The sequence below is a fragment of the Notechis scutatus genome, chromosome 2 (genome assembly GCF_049901735.1).
Source record: "Notechis scutatus isolate UNSWTSFEM ecotype Mainland chromosome 2, rNotScu1.2, whole genome shotgun sequence".
In the NCBI taxonomy this organism is placed as follows: Eukaryota; Metazoa; Chordata; class Lepidosauria; order Squamata; family Elapidae; genus Notechis; species Notechis scutatus.
This window is the reverse complement of record NC_142010.1, coordinates 163416855-163436187: the sequence shown is the minus strand read 5'-3', so window position 1 is coordinate 163436187 and position 19333 is coordinate 163416855. Positions and strand designations below refer to the sequence as shown.

Genomic DNA, 19333 nt, shown 5'->3' with positions numbered 1-19333 from the left:
CCAACTCCAAATTTCAACTAACAAACAAATAAAATAAATATAAATATAGAAATATATTTCTTTGCTCTCCACTCCCAAAAAGTTAGTTCAATTTCTAAGCAGTATGGTCCCTTGTTAGGTTTCATCTATTTTATATCTTACAAATTTATGGTTTGATCAACCTTGTTGGAATTAATTTCTACATTTACCGTATATACTCGAGTATAAGTCGACCCGAATATAAGCCGAGGCACCTAATTTTACACAAAAAACCTGGGAAAACTTATTGACTCGAGTATAAGCTGAGGGTGGGAAATGCAGCAGCTACTGGTAAATTTCAAAAATAAAAATAATTAATTTGGGAAACGATCTCACTATCATGAAAGGTTTAATTGATTCACTAACCCAAAAGAAGAAGACGATGATGACACCGGGAGGCAGGAGTCACTCTCTTCCCCTCCCTCGGAGGCCCCCTGAGTCAGGAGTCGCTACCGCCGGCACGGCCCCAGTCCTGCGTCGCCTCGGGAAGGGAAAGGCAAAAAGGAAGAGCCGCGGCAGCACTTTGCAACAGCAGCAGCGGCACCAGAGGCTCAGGCTCAGTGGCTCCTGGTTTTGCCCCACCCTTCCCAAGGCAACGCGGGACCGGAGCCGCACTGGCGGCAGCAACTCCCGACGGGCTGGGGCTCAGCCGGACACCTGAGCAGAGATGTAGGGAGAAGGCAAAAGCGACGGAAGATCCTTCAGGGGAAACTGAGGGGGAGACTCACCCTTGGTCCAGATGAGCCCCCTTTCCCGCCCCTAAGGAAGCAGAGGCAGCCAGCAAGGGCAGGCAAGCCCCGCTTCACAGACTCCGTCCGTCCTCACTCCCACCCACCCAAAGCCACGAAGTCCCCCAATCGCGCAGCCCAGAATCGCCCTCCCCTCAGGGGGCAGCAACGACGCCCGGTTTTTCCCGAGACAAGAAGCTCCGCCGTGCAATGAAAGCGCCCTGGCTCTAGGCTCAGAAAACAATGCGAGCCGAGGTCGCTTCGGCTCCGCTCGGCTTCTCCAACATCCGGCACCACCCTGTTCTATGTGCCGGGCCCGGCAAGTCCGAGCAGCCAGCGCGTGGAGCAGGACGGCGCCGGACATCGTTGGCTGCCTCTTTTGCAGCACGGGAGGCCTCCCGGCTGGCCAGCTGCTCTCCTCCTTCTCTGCCTGTTTGTTCTGTGTGACCGAGGAGGAGACTGGCCGGCTGGTTGGGGGAGGCTTTCTGCGCCGAGGGAGGCGGCTGCTGGTGTCCGGCTTTAGTCCATTTCTCCGATGGTCCGGCGCGGCCGTTCTTTACTTGGGCAGCTGGGCGCCCGCAACGGCGCCCACGGCGGCAACAGGCAGTTCCGCCCGGGCTCCGCTCAGGTGTCCGGCTGGGGCTGTTGGGAGTTGCTGCCACCGGTGCGGCCCCAGTCCCGCGTCGCCTCGGGAAGGGAAAGGCAAAAGCGCTTTGCCTTTCCCTTCCCGAGATGATGTGGGACTGGGGCCGCACCGGCGGCAGCAACTCCCAACAGCCCCAGCCGGAAGGGAAAGGCAAAAGCGCTTTGTCTTTCCCTTCCCGAGCGGCGGGACTGGGGCCGCACCGCGGCAGCAACTCCCAACAGCCCCAGCCGGGAAGGGAAAGTCAAAAAGCTCCACACCATTTTTTTTTCAGAGGGGAATCTGACTCAAGTATAAGCCGAGGGGGATTTTTTCAGCACAAAAAATGGGCTGAAAAACTCGGCTTATACTCGAGTATATACGGTATTTTTATTTATTATATTCCATTTTGTTCATAGATGATTATCACCAACATTTCCAGCAAGAGTCATGACTGACTAGGTTCTCTTTATAGAATGTTTGCATAAAGTGGAAAAATGCACTCAGTTTGTAGTTTTGATTAGAAAAAAATGGGATAATAGAAAAGAGTGAGCTTTTTTTGTGATCACAGAGCAAGAGATAATTTAATAATTGTGCTTACATTTGCTGGAAAAGCAATCCAAAGTTTTATCTTCCTATTTCTTTTGTTCTTCCTTTCCGCACTTCTGTTTGTTGTTTTTTTTTTCTGGTTTTTCTTTTTATTTGTTTGTGGTGGTTTTTATGTTCTTTGTAATATTAATCTTATATTTTATCCCACTATACTAGATCACTCTATACGTCTAATGTCTATAATTCTGTGCAGAAAGAAAGTGGCATTATCAGATTGTTGAACTTGAGGGACTGGATTCGGAAGGAGGGGCTTCAGAGAGGTGAACAATCCACATTGGTCCTTAAGCAGACTGAATCACTAAAGAACCAATCAGACTGATAGTTGTAAAATTTAAAGAAAAATATCATTTTTTTGTAAATAAATTATGAACATATCATAAAATGGGCATATTGAATATTTGTATTGCAGATTATCAAAGATTTTCAGCTGCTGGTGATGTTATCACTGTTAGTTCTGGTTGATATTATGATGCTCTTGATGTGGATCTCCTTGGACCCAGTCCAGTGTCTCCAAAATCTTAATGCAGATGTGAAGGTAAGACAGAGAAAGATTCAAATTAGAGGACTAAATATCAAAGAATAAATATTAACCCTTTTGTTTTGAATCATGATGGAAAATGTACACATTGTCTGGTTACTATAAAAATGGGACATTTCTGCTCTCTATGCCAGTGATGGCTATCCTTTTTGGGCTCCTGTGCCAAAAATTGTGTGCGTGCTTGCACACTCGCACTTGCGTGCCAGCATCCAGAAGGCAATGCGCACCCCCCCCACGCCCCCTACACATGCACGCGCAAGAGCCACCCACCCACCCTTGCCGCCCCCTTACCTGCACTGTGCCTCACAGCTGATTTTCGGCCTGGTTGAGGCCTTCTTTGGCCTACCAAAGGCTTGACGAAGGCTTCTGCAGGCTTCTTTAGGCCGAAAACTAGCCCCGTTTCATCACTTCTGGTATTTTTGGAAAAACAGGAAGTGATGAAGTGGGGCTAGTTTTCGGCCTGTAAAGCCTGCAGAAGACTGCAGAAGCCTTTCTCAAGCCTTTGGGAGGCCAAAAAAGGCTCAAACCCGCCAAAAATAAGTTGTGAGGTGCGTGCATGCGCAGTGAGGTAAGTTTGCCTGCAGCTCGCATGCCGGCACAAATGGCTCTGCTTCCCACCTGTGGCACACGTGCCATAGGTTCGCCATCACGGCCCTATGCATATGTGAAGCATCTTTGAACATAATTAATGCAAGTTATTCGTGTATAATTTCCAAGTTAAAAGTTGACAAGGTAAACCAGAGGTTATCTGTAAGACCTGTACACATACACAGAGTTAAGAATATACCACATTTTATTTAGTTTATGTGTTAGCTAACATCAGGCCAGTATTCTGTTTAAAATCTTTAGTACCCTCTGGTGTTCAGTTTCTAAAATCATCACTTTTGTTACAACTTGCAATACTAGAATAGCCAAATAAGACTGTTTCCCAGGAGTTGTTAATTTTTACAGTAAATTCCAAAACTTTATAGTAAAGATATCCCAAATTTATTTGGGCCCTTAATCTATTTATAACTTTTCTAGACCAAATACATATGTACGTTTTTGTTGTTTATTTTAAATTCTTTTAAGTTTGCAAGCTTAATTTTAATTATTTTTTTTGGCTCCGGGTTGAAACTAAATTCATCTGATGAAGACTTTTCAAACATGTCATTCCAAAAGGTCTCTGACAGCTTTAAGATAATCAATAGGTAATTTCCAAAAGTGATTTAGAAAGTGAGAATTGAACTTAAACTTGCCTTTTAAAAGCTCCACTGTGATTGTCAGCAAGATGACTGATCTAGTCATCTCCTGGTGCTCAAACCTGGAGAATTTCATGAGGAACGGCTGTCTGGAGCACACTTGAGCAATCTTTATTGGAGAGATTCCAACTAACTTCATTGGAGAGATTCCAACTAACCAACTAACTCACCAGTTTCTGCTCTTCCGGAACCTTCCTCAGTTTGCTATATCTCCATGGAAGCCCCATTTACAGATTTATAAGTTCATCAGAATTCTCTTTTAAGCAGTATAAAAGGCACTGAGATTTTAAAAAGGCATGTAGGTCATTACTAATCTCAGGGGGGAAATTTTTGAAATAGTACAGGAAAAAGATAGGGTTACAGATGGGGGATATGAAACTTTTGGATCAAGTATCCCTATTTTGAAAATACCCTTCCCCAGAACAATTACAAAATCATTTAACCATCAGATTCCACATATGCCAGGAAGCAAACATACAAGTTTGTTCCATCAAATGTTCAAGGAGAAAGGTCCCAACTGGCTTACTTTTAATGATGATGGATCCCTGCATTCTCAAGCTAAGATTATGAAGAAATTCAATTGCTAGGACTGAATGTTGGCATATTCAGCAAACTGAATGCCTCTGTACATGTCCAGAATAAATTAATTTTTAATTATGAAATATAGTTTCTCCCAGCTGTAAACCAAGATTTGCAGAAGAGAAGGAATCACCAGTCATGAAAAAAATAATTTGAACAAGCTTGAATTTTAGAATCTGTGAAGAAAACTTCCTGGAACTTTATATTTACATTGATTTTTCTGTCATTAACTGAGTTCACACAGAATATCTATGAGATCACTATGAGAGTTAAACCTGACCTGGTGGTACATAATCACTATTGCAGGGAATCCCCTCCAACAGCAAGAACAATTTGTGCTGTGTACTACTTGAACCAAGCTCAAAAAACTCAGTAACAGCCATGTGATCTTGCTTGGTGAGGGAATCATCGAACTAGTTGCATTTTTGGATGTAGTGAGGAAGAACCCAGGGAATGTGCTTAGATATCTGTTTCTGTGCTAAGAATTGGTAAATCACAAAAGCTCTTTGTGAGGATTTCCAGTAGCAGACAGAAAGCCATAAAGAGGGTTTTTTTCCTTTTCCAGTTTTGAGCTTTGTAAAATCGTGAATGATTTCAGCATTACATAACTCTTAAATATAATTGGCATAGAAAAGATGCTGTGTTTCCGCCTTAGAATGCTTCATTTTGAAATGAAAGGTGCAATACTTAGTTTCGTTTTTCTCTGTGCATTTAATAACAAATTATAGAAACCACTAGCACATAGTAAGACAAGTAAATGATAAGGAGTATGAATGAAAAATAGTGCTTATCTAAAAGAAAGGGAGATAATATAATAGATCTGAATGTAGGCAATCAGGTCTCATGGAGTGATATTGAATACATGTAGGAATGAGTAGGTTTAGCTCTAATTATGAACAAAAGGGGGCTAAACATTTGCTTGAAATAATAAATTGGTGTCATCTAGGTTCTTGTGAGTATTAGAAAGAAGGAATCTATTGGTTGGTCATAGTTGCATTGCTGTACTCCAGTGAATGATAATGAAAGAACCAAAAATGCTCAGAAGATATGAATGGATGCTATGATAAAACTAGATAATATTTAAAAAATTAAGTTGTTATGCCACTTGTAGACCCAAGAATGAATAAGAATTGTGACTGGCAAAACTGAGAAAAAGGACTTTTGGTTTTGAATGCATGATTTAAACAAAAATCTGCTCATGCATATATGTGTAAATACCAAATGTTGTATTCCCTTAAGCTCAGATAATAAAAGAAACCTGATATATCAATATGAACATTTATTAATTAAATTTTTATACTGCCCATCTCACTTAAATGAGTTTACAACACTATAATAAAATAAGTTCTAGCTTTTTGTAATATCAGTATAACTGTGGGAAGATAAATTCCATAGACTGTCCCTTTTTTCTAAGCCAACTACTTCATAGCCATTGACTTTTGTTCATATTAAATTAAACTCTAATTGCCAGACAATGATTCAGGTTTTTTTTAAAGCAAACCAACAATACCAAAATGTGAGAACCTTTCTAAATAACATTACATCAGCTCATACACTCCAAAATGTTTCCTCTACCTAGTTGCCAAGTTTTTTCTGCCTTATCTCTGACCTTGACAGCAGGAAATGTAGTTAAATGTTTCACCAACACAAGGAACATATTCTTGGTCCTTTTGAAAGGGAACTGATTATCTCTTACAACATGATGACTAAAGATAAACAGATATTATTCAAAATTGAAGGGCTTGCCCAAGCTTTGAAACAAGTCCAACAGAAAGTAAAGCAGGAAATCTGGTTTCCTAGAGCCCCCCAAATTACAAGGTTAGTAAGTACATTATGTTAATGCTGTCCCTGGTATGTCAGTCCCAGGTAGACCAGGTAAAAAATACAGACCAGATGACCTAATTCTATTTTAATATAAGGTTGCAATAACAGGATCTTGTAAGTCTGAAAGTACAAATCTCCCGCCATCTCCTTTACTGCCTGAAAACTTCTGAGCTTCTTGATCTGCCCATTATGCAACTGCGGACTATGCCCTGTCTTATCTGACATCCCCTAGACCAGTGGTTCCCAAACTTTTTCAGTCCACTGCCCCCTTGGTGCTACAAACTCATCCTCAGTGCCCCCCAGCCAGGGGTGAGATTCAAATTTCTGTGGGTGTGGCCTAATTTGAGGGTGTGGCTTGGTGGTCACATGACCAGGTAGGTGTGGTTTGGTGGGCATGTGACTGGGTGGGCATGGTTTGGTGACTGGCAAACCAAATACAAGTGGTCCTCACTTAATGGCCAGTTGTTTAGCAAGTGTTCTAATTTATGGGCCTCCCCAGAGCTACTTGACCTTCTCTTTGGAGTTTTGCACACACATACACACACACTCCCTTCTAACCCTGCTGGAGCAGGTCATTGGACTAGAATCGGCAAAGCATCTCTGATTAGATTCTAGTAGAGAATAGAATCTAATCAGAGATGCTTTGCTGATTCTTGTTGATTTGTTTTATTTGTATCTCTTTATTTTATGTTGTTGAATTGCATTGACATGTGTGTCCCTTCTTGTGCACAGCCCAGAAGCTTTTGTTATTCTTTGCAGCAAAAATTACTGACCTCTGGCTTTGCTCGACTTTTCAAACGTGCCGGCACCACCGCGTTCTAGGTGCCGGCCCTGCAGGTCCACTGCATTGAGCCCGCTGCATCGGAGAGACCTGCCCAAGCAAGTCCAAGCGGAGCAGTGCACCAAGTCAATGGGGGTGAGCCTGAGAGAGGGAAAGAGAGAGAGAGAAAAGAAAGAGAGAGAGAGAAAGAGAAGGAAGAAAAGAAAAAGGGAAAGAAAGAAAAGGAGAAATGGGGGGGATGGAAGGAAGGGACAGAAAGAAAAAGAAATAAAGGAAGGAGGGAGGGAGGAGAAAGATAATGAGATATCTATTCTAATCCAATCACCTGCTCCAGTAGGGTTAGAACGGAGTGTGTGTGTGTGTTCTCCTTGTAATTTACCAGTACATTTTGGTTTTGCCTTCTTCAGAATTGGCACTATAATTCATTAGAGTAATTTTTTAGGGTGGAGATCTGGTCCAATGGATCCTATTTAAACCCTCAACAAAATTTGAGAGCTTCCTGATAGTCTTGACTATGTTTCGTCCACAAAACCTTTAACAGAAGCCAAAGATGTTTCAATGTGCTGGCAAAGATGTTTCAATGTGGAAAAGGGCCTGTCTAAACTAGGCCTTATTTCAATCTGATGCATCAGGTCTCTCTCTCTCTCTCTCTCTCTCACACTCTCTCCCTCCCTCCCACCCTCCCTCCCTCCCAGACTGGCTTTTCTCTACTTTCCTGATGTGCCTGTGGAGCTGGTGCCTCGAACATGGATGGATGGATGGATAGAGACAGAGAGACAGGTAGGTAGGTACATTGATAGGTAGGTAGGTAGGCAGGCAGGAAGACAGACAGACCTTTTGGATGTATGTATGTATGGATAGATAGATAGATAGACAGACAGACAGATATATCGGTAGATATATTGGTAGGTAGGTAGGTAGGTAGGTAGGTAGGTAGGAAGATAGATAGATAGATAGATAGATAGATAGATAGATAGATAGATAAATTGGTAGATAGATATATTGGTAGATATATTGGTAGGTAGGTAGGTAGGAAGATAGATGTATGTATGTATGGAGGTAGGTAGGTAGGTAGATTGATAGATAGATGGGATTGATGTATGTATGTATGTATGGATAGGTAGGTAGGTAGGTAGACAGACAGACAGACAGACAGACCTTTTGGATGGATGGATTGGTAGATAGCTAGGAAGGCTTTGACTACATGCCCAATATCCAGGATCCCACTCAACCAAGCCCGCCCCACTTTGTAGTTGCCATGCCTGACAGCAAGTTCACAGGCTGCCCCACCCACCAGGGATCAGCCTCCCAAGCGCCCCCCACTCCTGGGGCACTCACGTCGTAGAAAGCGGTGCTGTTTCCTGCTTCCTGGAGCCAGTACAGGGTTGAGGAAGCCCAGGGCAGGCAGCGGTGCAGTGTTGAAAAAGTAGAGTGAAGCCGTGCCACCATTGCTGCGTTCGAGGCGCCGCCCCCACAGGCACATTGGGAAACATTGACTCCAGAGCCGGCGCCTCAATGGGTGAAACTGCAAGGCTGGCCAGCGCCTCGAATGCCACCTGCCACCTCTTAGCGCTCCTCTGCCAGCCCCCTTGGGGACGCAAAGAGGTGGCAGGGGAGCGGCATGTTGAACGCGGCCGCGGCGGCACATAACGTGCCACCGCTTCCGCATTGGAGGTACCAGCTCTGGAGTGTTATGACAGCCAGTGGGTGAACCTGCTGCCTCTTAGCGTCCCCAAGGGGGCCAGCAGAGGGGTGCTAAGAGGTGGCAGGGGGGCGGCATGTCGAACGTGGCCGCAGCGGCATGTAACATGCCACCACTTTCGCATTGGAGGCGCTGGCTCCGGAGCGGTGCTAGTCAATGGGTGAACCTGCAGGGCTGGCGCCTCGAATGCCCCCCCTTGCCTCTTAGCGCCCCCCCAAGGCATCCCACCACCCCCAGGGGGTGGTACCGCCCATTTTGGGAACCACTACCCTGGACAGAATCTCTTCTGTGTCTCAAAGTCATTGCCACATACCATTACAAGTGCCACAAGTGACTATGCATCTGTACATCTGTATACTCATTTCAAATAACCTTTTGAACCTGATAATTGGAGTCATGTGAATATCCAGCAATACAGTAGCTTCTAGTGTCAGTTGATTCAGGCATGGTGCTTTAATTATAAATGTCTAACTTATCAGCTTTGAAAGCCATATTCCACGCTGCCACATAACCTGAGAAAGTGGAGTGGGGTGATTTCAATTGAGTAGTTCAAAGTAGACAAAATGAAATTCTTTTCTTAGTTCAAGGTTATTAAGTGTGGCGCAGCAGAGAAAAAGGATCTTACACTGGGACAGATCGTGATTGGTCCATGTGATGTGATGATGGGAGAAAAGGGGATGGATTGTAGTTTGGTACATTGTGGGAAGTCTGGGAAACTTTTAGTTTCAAGATTCCACAGATGTGCCAGGTGCTATTCTAATAAAGGTACTTTTGAGATTATGCTTGTCTTGGAGTTACTGATTGGAATGGAGGTTTGCTGGAATACTGACATAACTTTTCTCTCACATATTGCTTTCTGGATGGGACAAACTGGAGAATTATCTGTCCCAATTTATTTGTGATTATCCTAACACTGGTTTTACATTGGTAAACAATTTGAAAGCTGGATTTAGCACTAGAGAGAAGTTCACTATACAAGGTTCTATCTATACAATTAAATTTCATACAATGTTTTTTAGTCAACTAACTCTTAATTGTTGCTGGATAGGGATCATTTGCCACTGTCTCTTCATGTGGGCCTTAATCCTCTTTTGACCTCTTGGATATTCCCATCAAGGCATGGGACAGTGACACTTGGGTCCAGCTGTTCTTAGGCTTAGATGGTCTGAAGAGCCTGCAAGAGTGAGGCAACTCCTTCTTGTCTTCAATATGTCCCTTGAGCTCCGTGGACTTGAAAGATCAAATTCTTCAGAACCCTTAGCAAATATAATGTTATGATATACAACCTCTGGAATTCATTATTAACAGATTTGCACCCTGTGAGCTTTTGTCTTAGGCAGAAACCCTAGAGTCTAGTCTAAAATTGCATGCAAGCTATGGTAGATCTGATAATAACTTTCAAGTGTTACAAATTCAGTAACTTCAAATTCAGTAACTAAAATTCAGGAATCAGCTATTTGATCTTAAAAGAGGTTATAAAACCAAACAAAAAGAATCAATTGTTTTACACATGCTACATACACACTATTAAGAATAACTTTTTCAAGCTACAAAAGATTGAAATGCACCCCTTTTTCTGGAAAACAATTTCAAGCACTTCAGTCAACCTGATGGCTCAGCCAGAAGCTAAGATTCTGCCTAAGGTGGAAAGAGTTTGATAACATGCTTCACAAGTTCTCTCCTATTAGCCCTCTGCCTCAACATCTGCTCGGTAGTTCAATACTTAGTACACAACATGTCGATCTTTTATTCACAAAATAGCTTTAATATTTAGATTTCTTAGTATTGTATTTACGCATTTAGAAATACTTATGCTTTTTAATCAGTATTTTGTAACATCTTACAGCATTTTTACAAAATGTTGATCAGTGACTGGAATAAAGTTGTCTCAATTGATTTGATTGTTTATGATTTAAAAATGAGTGAATGAAAGAAAGTGTGTGTTGTGTCTAAAAAAAGGAATAAAATATGCATTTGTATCCAACAGAATGAATGGAAGAACAAAAGGAAATGTGAAAGCTGCTTGGAAAAGAGTGAAAAGAATGTTACAACCTGTTACAAAAGCCTGTAGTTTACATAGACATGTTAAAGTTGAACATTGTGAAGTCGGGATTAGCTATTTTCAGATTAGACAGAACTGTTAGATAAACATGAAGCAAGATGAATTCAATACTCAACGGGACAAGAATGACTAGGAGTCCATTAACTTGAAAGAGAAGTAGGAAAGGACTAGACAAATTTGGGCTGACAAATTACTATGCCAAAATTTATATGCTACTTCCTTCACTGATTCTAAGTAGTTTACAACATATGAAATAAAACAATATCATGAAAGCATCCATAAAATCCAATAAATATAAAACAACGTTGCTAAAACTGTAAGTAAGTAAATGTGTCTTCAATTGTTCTCTTCAAGAAGACTGCTTTCATAACATTCTGAAACCTTATCAGAAAAATGTACTTAATATTGGTGCACAAGCTGTTGAGGGGCTACCACAGACACTCTTCAAGTAAATTCCCTGCCTCAGTTCCTTTCCAAGTTTTTAATTTCTTTCTTTTAACAATCTTAAAATTAAATTCTATGATAAGAAAATGGAAATAAAGTGTTAGGATTTTCAACATTTTGCAAACTAAGAGATTCTTACATTTCAATCTTCGACAGGTCACTGACAAAGGCTTGAGTTGCATACTGAGACATGGATACATCTGTAAATCTCTCTACTCTGAATTTTGGTTTATTCTTCTTCTGGGATCTAAGGTATGTAATTTATTCCAATACTTCATTGATAAGAGAAAGGCCCACAAACTCATTGTCTGTTATACCTAGATATTTTAAATATTGTTTATTTAATTTAGGGACAGCGTCTTTTTAACAAATATTCATATATTCATTATGCTCAGTTGAAAAAATATTTTTAAAACATCACATTTCTTAGCCAAAACTCCCAGAAATGCATTCACCTCTTATATGGAAGATAGCTGGATGGAACTCTGATTGATGACAGTGTTGCTTCCTCAAGATGAGTAACACTCCTTATGTCTTCGTTCCCTCTACTTCTATTAAGGTCATTGGATTCAAAGTAAATCCTAAAACTTTATAAAACAAGCTTAAAATAATTGCTACAACCCACCTTTTTCATTCAACTATAATCTATCTTATAAAAGGGCAGGGGAAGAATAGGTCACCAAAGCCTCCCAAATTGTACCACCAAAATTTAGGGACAAAACTATGTTTTGTTCACTAATATGGACTTGGCATTCACCAGCATCAACCAAAATCCAGGACTTCCAGCAGCCTGGCCACCTGGCCCTTCGAATAGGCTCAGTGGGTAATCAGCAGCCAGCTGAAGGTAGCCTTTTCCTTTTTCTGGTAAAATAGCATTTGTAATGCAAAAGGATTAAGTTATGGGACTATTAGTGTAATTTGCTTCCCAATCTGTCCTCTATTACCCAAATAAAGTACCAATGTTCCATCATCAAATTGGAGTGTTACTTCACATGTCATGGTTGTTGGAGGAGAGTATATAATTGCTTTTGCATTAAAAATGCTATTTTACCAGAAAAAATGGGTCATTCCATGAGAAAGGCTACCTTCAGTTGGCTGCTAGTTACCTGCTGAACCTATTCCAAGGGCCAGGTGGCCAGACTGCTGGAGGCCCTGGATTTTGGTTAATGCTAATAAATGCCAAGTCCATATTAGTGAACAAATGGATCTGGCATGTATTATTGAAACCTGGTTCAGCAACTGTAGCAAAATCACCCTTTCTGAAATCTGCTTGCTCACATTTGAGTTTACATCTGCTTTGAATGCCAGGATAAGGGGAGGTTTGGTGGCATTCAGTAGTACTGTGGTGGGCTGTGAATGCCTTTATGTGACATTTGGTAGTACAGACAAGCTAGGAATTCTACTCATGTATCATATGGCTTATGCAAAACAGTCATTTTCTGGCTGTCCAAATCTCATGGCTGGGCTGTTGTTGGAATCTCTCAGCTTCTACTGCCAGGGTACTTCAGTTACCATGTTGTGGAACTTCTGTGCTAGGTTTCTAGGATAAACTGGAAATTCATGGCAATCATAGGCTTGAACTAGTTTGCTTTAGGCATGTGTGTTGGGCATGTAATTGGCATTATTCCAGATCTAACCTTTATTAGAGCATCTGTTATATAATTTGAACATAGAGGACCTTATAGAGAGTCCATTGTTGCATTCAAATCACTCCCTGGTTTGTCTGAAGCAAATAATTGTCTGGAATCCATGCTGATTGGGAGGTTCTATTAAATCCCCAGACCCTTTAGGGTTCTCATAAAGCATTTGGAGAGTTTTTCTGCTAATTGCAGTCAGTTCTGTCAAACACCCTGTGACTGCAAGATGAAAACGCTCCTGGGTGGCTTCTCCCCTTCCACAAGTCTGGAGAGGATTCTTGGGTGAACAAGGAGCACTGGGAAATAAAAGGGATGAAGAGACCAGAGCATTAATGGGAAAAGGGTGGAAGTGAACTTGACCAAACCTGTGTATACAGTAAGTGTCCATCTGGAGGTGATTAAGGCAGAGAAGCATTCTTACTTCATCCTTATAGCAACTTTCTTTTTGGGGGGACCGAAAGTTAGCAAGATCTGCCCACAGGCTCTTATGAATATTTGGTCAATGTTTTGCCACAACATGGCTCAAATTTACATAAGTCTTGGCTCTGTATGGGCAGTTTGTATGAACCAGACAGAAGTAGAATCTTGCAAAGTGACCTGGAAATCATTCCATGTGGCAGATTTCAATGAAGAGGATAGGGTGCTGGGCAGCATTAGCTCTGTCACAGATGCCTATCCCTCCTATTATTATCCAGGGGTGAATACTAGAGTATGGTTGCTATTGTTCCATCGTAGCGCCTTGATTTTGTATCAGGTGAGCAGTAAGAATATTTTATGAAATTTTATCAGTGTATTATTAGATTAACAGAGTGGAAGTTTAGACAACTTATGTTTGAGCCTACTAAAAATCTTTTCCTTTGTTATTTTTCAGGGAATCCTACTGATGTATGGAATTTATCTTGCAGGTCTAACAGATAATCTCAGTTGCCCACCAGTTAATCAGTCCCTGACACTTATAAGTGCAGTAGCCATTATTTTCCTCTTTATTGGAATCATGCTGGTGGTTAATAGTTTTTTCCACTTGTGGCACAATCTGGTGTATGGATTAACTTCAGGAGGAATCTTTGTCTGTATGTCTTCAATAAACTGTTTGATCTTTATCCCACAGGTAAAAAAGCAGATGAGCTGTATTGCAAATTACTTTCCCCCAGAGTCTTCCATATAAATGGAATTCCTGACATATAAAATGAATATACAAATTAATTAAAATGGCTAATCTCATTGATAACTATAGTTTACTTGGCAAGAAAATGCAATTGTATATCCTCAGCTCATAATAAATGTGTTCTGCTTTGCATTCCTGTAAACTCATGACAGGACTCTCATCATACTGGGAGTTGCAAATACGGTTTTCTTAGCTGTGCTGTACAATGATTCAAGGACTTATATAGTTGGGTGCCATACCACATATCTTACTTTAGCACTACATAGTTTTAGAATTGTAGAATGATAACAAGAATAATAATAAAAAATCCTCACACTTTTTAATTTTAATGTTAGAATTTCATTAAAATGTATTTAAAAATTGAAATCTAGGGGAAATGCATTAATTAGGTTAAATCTAGTTCTTGTTCCTTTGTATAATTTTACCATTTTTGAAGTATAATTTCTCCAAAAGTGAAGTATCTCTTTTAGTCAGAAAAAAAAATGCAAATACAATTTAAATAAGCACATAAACTCACACTTTCCCTTTTGTGAGCAACTGCCCTTGACTGTAAGATAGACAAAGCACAGAAATATGCCAATTGAATCTGACTGTGGATTCATGAGACAGTATTCTTCTTCTGTTCAGGCACCACAGCTTCCACACTGTAAAGGAAATAAGGTTGAAACCAATTTTGCAAAAGCAAAGTTCAGGTCAGCCAAGATATCAATGGCAAAAATGTAGTTTTGCTAACAATAAAAAAATAGTTTAAAACCTGAAATCTGTCCTATGAAATTCATCAGTCATTATTATACAGCACAGCAGTCTGTGCCTCCTTATAACATCAGAATTCCTTGAATGCTACTTGTTGTCCTTTATAAAATGTGACATTACTTGCTTAAGAGCAACTAAATTGCATTGAGCTTTGGCAGCAAGAAGGTTCAGTTTCAAGTCACTGTCAGATAACCTCATGGAAATAATGGGCTCTCCTCAGTTGATTTCAATGTAGACATTCATATATTTTAGTGTGGCCTATTTATCTGAATATATCTTACATATTTGGCTCCTGTTGTCTGTAAAATGCAATAAAATTTGGGAGATAGGAGATTGTTTAATATGGGTGAATTCTCAGGTATCTGTAAGCATTTATTTCATATAAGTGGTTCAAACATTTTGTACTCTGTGAAACATTTTGATGCTATAGCTGCCAAGTGACAAAGCTGCTCCATTGCTTTGTTGCCTTCTTTCTTTAAGTAGTGAAAAGGTCTGAAGTAAAATATTTTGTCCCAGAAAAGTGTGTGTGTGAGAGAGAGAGAGAGAGAGGAGAGGGAGACAAAGGAAATGAACCTTGCCTTCCAAATGAAAAGTGTGCATGTATACAAGAGAATGAGATTTACCTATGACAACAAAACAATTCAGCAGTTTCAAGACATGCCCTTCCTACCCCCTTTCTCCAATAGCTTTAACTTTTTGCCTACTGTACTGTTTCTAGCTTGATTCTTACTTCTGATTAGGTTGAGCTCTAATTCTATTGTAACGTTCAACAGATCAGACAGTGGAAGACTTTTGAAAAACAAGAAGTTGATACCAGCAACATGGCTAAATATTTTACAGGTTCTAACAAGAATTTCCACTCTACAATGTATAGTGATGAAGAGATATACCAGTTGCTTGGGGAAAAAAACACCATGATGCAGCAGCTTGCAGAGGTGGGAAATATTTACATAATTAGTAAATTAGTCAAAAGAATGAAAATATAGCATCTCATCACTATGCAACCATTCTCACATGCTATATGAACATAGTTAAAGTATCTCATAGAATAAAAACTGAGCTTCAGATCTGAATATAAAATAAAATGGGATAAAAACAAGAAAAAGGATTAAACTACTGATTTAAAAGGTAAAGGTTTCTCTGTCAGTCATCTCTGATTCTAGGGCACAGTGATCATCTGTTTCTTGGCTGAGGAAGCCAATATTGTCAGAAGACCATTTCTGTGGTCATGTGGCCAGCATGGCTATATACCAAAGGCTCAGGGAGCGCTGTTACCTTCTCATTGAAGTGATACCTATTTATCTACTTGCATTTGCATGGTTTAGAACTGCTAGGTGGGCAGGAGCCGGGGCAAGTAATGGGAGTGATAAATATTGCAGACTTGGGGGGGAAAACTATTATAGTCCATGATGTGTTTTTTTCCCCTGCCAGACACTTTAGAATGGTAGGAAAAAAGTACAGGTGACTAGGAATCTATATTATTTAAAAACTCTTTGTTATCTAGATGTTTGGAACATTATAAATCATTAAAGAATATGCACACCTCAAAGAGGGTATAGATACAAATTGCTGAATAAGAAATTATGCAAGAAGGCAGCTGCTGCACACACTTATCTCTGCATGGAGATGGGCTATATTCATATTTCCCAATATTTAGTGAAGGATAATTTGAGAAGTTAGACTTTTATAGGATTTTTCAATGCATACTGAAAAAATAGTTCATTGATTATCATTCAGGTAGTATGTGAGGAATTCAGCAAATACTCTACCGTCACAGTGTTTTGCTCCCATGATGGAAACAGTTTAAATACAACCACTTCTCTGGCAGACATGGCATATAATCAATCCACTGAAATTTTTTACCAACTATCTCCACTTAGCAAACAAGATATAAAATCCTTGAAACAAAGGAACTTTTTACAGCAGCATTTCCAAGAATAGAGCCCTAGGTTAAACAGATAGTTCTCCTGAGCAAGTAGAACCATATGCTTTGGCTTCGTTTGGTTGCAACATGTCAGAAGAACACTTGAGTAATTTTTAGTGGGGAAAAATCCCCAGAGCCATACAACCTGATCTTACATGTGAGCTTTGTGATGTTCCTATCTTGTGTTTTTTTTTTAAAACGTTTTTTAAAATACTGAAACCAAAGGAGTCATTATCTATGGAGATTCTGAGTCATCCAGGTCACGGTTGTCCCAAAGGTGCTTTCCTTGAAGATGTTTCGCTTCTCATCCCAGAAGCTTCTTCAGTTCCAATTCTGAACTGAAGGAGCCTCCTGGATGAAAAGTGAAACATTTACAAGGAAAAACAAAGTCCAGTTGCCTTTTGAAAAAGCACACTTTTGAGACAATTGAGTAGATAAGTCTTTGTATACATAATCAATGCTTATGTCACTTTAATCAAGCAAATCTAGGTGGCTTATGAAATAAATGAAGCAATTCATAAAGAGGAATCCTAGCCCCACATACTAAGTGGTGATTTCAGCATTTGATTTGCCATTGAAATAATAGAGTCTATTTTGTGGCATTTCAGATTAGGTTCAGATGAAAGGAATACATTTTTCCAGTATATTCCAAATATTTGAAGACTGATGTTAAAAGGCAAAATTAGAGAGTACAGTGGTACCTTGGTACTCAACTGCTTTGAAATTCATCAAATCTGTTTGATGAATGCAAAATGCAAATCAATGCATTTTGACATGAAAATGTTGTCCTAACACTGTTTGGTATTCAACACATAAGCTAGAACTTGTTGATATCAGCTGCCTTGTGACTCACTATATGGGAAAAAATTATTTGGTACTCATCACTTTTAGTATTCATCCTGCCTCCCGGAACCAACTGAGTACCAAGGTACTACTGTATCTTGTTTATAGTTGCATTTCATTAACAAAATAGTGCACACAATATTAGTGCTTTATGTTTGTCAAAGGCCTTTAATATAAAATTGATAAGCAATATTCTGTTTTTCTCCTCCTGTGTTTCTTGTTATGTACATTTATTATGTGTATCATTATTAGCCAACATGGTAATTTTTGTTGAAGTATAACATTTATTATTTATTCTGGTTCATTTTTTGCATAGCAGGCCTATCTTAATTTTTTCAAACATTCATTTTATGTGAAGTATAATTGTGTTTTGGTGCATTTAAATCAAAATATTTATCATAGTTTGTTTAAAACAGAAAGATACAGCAATTGCAAATCTCCAAGAACAAATGAACAGTGTTAAGGAGAAGTTGATGAGACTGGTGGCTACAGAGGATAATCACAGTGTTGCTGGTTCTCCATTTCTTTCAACCTCCCATTTATTGCCTTCTCATTCTACAGCTAATTTTTCTTCAATGGCAACTGAAAATCTACCCTTTTCACTTAGCCAGGAGCTGAAACCATGGCAGAATTCTAAGCTCTCAAATTCACAATATGTAGCAGGATTACCTAGTAAAAAAAGGTCTATTGATGACCTAGAACATACAGATCAAGATAACATATCACTAGACATTACTGCTAAGTGCAAACTAGTGAATAAGCAGCATTCAGGTGCTAAGTATGATGAAGAGCAATGGTTTTCCCAATCCAGCACTAGAAAGAGGATACATGAACCCAGTTTCAGCACACCGAGCAAAGGAGCAAGGCCACCACATTTTTCAGCACTGAAGCACAAAGAAAGCTCTGAAGTAAGTTCTGCGGGCAATAAAAAATTTCAAGAAATCTTGCAGGATCTGAGTGTGAATCACATTGCCATAATGCAACCAACTTCCAGGGGACCCAAATACAATTATGAAAGGAGAATGATGTTGCAACCGAAGAAAATCCCCTTCAACTTTTCTGGTTCCATGGCCTCCAGTATTCAGTGTGGTGTGAATAAATCAGCCAGCAGAATGCAAAGAATGAGCAGATTAATAGAATATCCTCGGTCAGCACCAAGAAGCACTAAGGATGGAGATTGTTTGCATCAGCCTCCACCTTTGCCATCATCGGTGCTTAAGAACTCACTGCAAATTAAGGCTGACAGGGGGTTTGAATCTTTATACAATCAAGGCTATGGCTTGCTGCTAGACAATCATCTAGTAGGGAACTGTGCATCTACATTTTATCCCACAAACTTGAGGAATTTTCATTATCAGCATAAAGATTTTCTGACAAGAGCTATTCCAAGCCTGCCTCCCTCCCAGCATTTTTTCTTAGATTCTGGCAGCAGTTCTTCTGGGGAGGGAACCTATTGCCATCAAACACAGGCTTGTGAAGTTTGCCATTGCAGTCTCTCTTCTTCTAGTGACAGCTGCATGATTGACACAGATCCTGAATATAGTATGTTAGATTATGCAAAACTTTACAGCAAAACTAAACAAATTGTGAATTTCAATGAAGATTTGGAACCCACTTATGTATAAAAATAAAATGTGAATTTACTATACATTTCTGTTTTTCAGTAGTAAATGAGAATATCGTCAAAAGCATGGCTTCTCCTGTAAGTTGTTTGAACCTATAAAAATTAATCACATAGAAGCCCAGGTAACATATTTTCTATAGAATAATACCAATTTCAATTCTGATTTGCTAGACCTCATCTAAAAAGTTCAGTATCCATCTATCTACTCATTCATTTATTTATTTTTTCTAATGCCTGTA

At 39.9% G+C, this 19333-nt stretch overlaps 1 protein-coding gene across 7 annotated transcripts in view; it reads left to right on the top strand.

Moving 5' to 3' along the window:
* Window positions 1–19116, top strand: part of GPR156 (G protein-coupled receptor 156) — a 29589-nt gene extending 10473 nt beyond the window's left edge. For all 7 annotated transcript variants that reach the window (XM_087957206.1, XM_087957204.1, XM_087957208.1 and 4 more), the window contains 5 exons: window positions 2387–2512; window positions 11305–11400; window positions 13657–13893; window positions 15477–15638; window positions 17887–19116. In XM_087957206.1, coding sequence (XP_087813332.1) covers window positions 2387–2512; window positions 11305–11400; window positions 13657–13893; window positions 15477–15638; window positions 17887–19095 — 1830 coding nt within the window. In that variant the 3' untranslated portion in view covers window positions 19096–19116. The remainder of the gene's footprint in view (window positions 1–2386; window positions 2513–11304; window positions 11401–13656; window positions 13894–15476; window positions 15639–17886) is intronic.
* The last annotated feature ends 217 nt before the right edge of the window (window positions 19117–19333 follow it).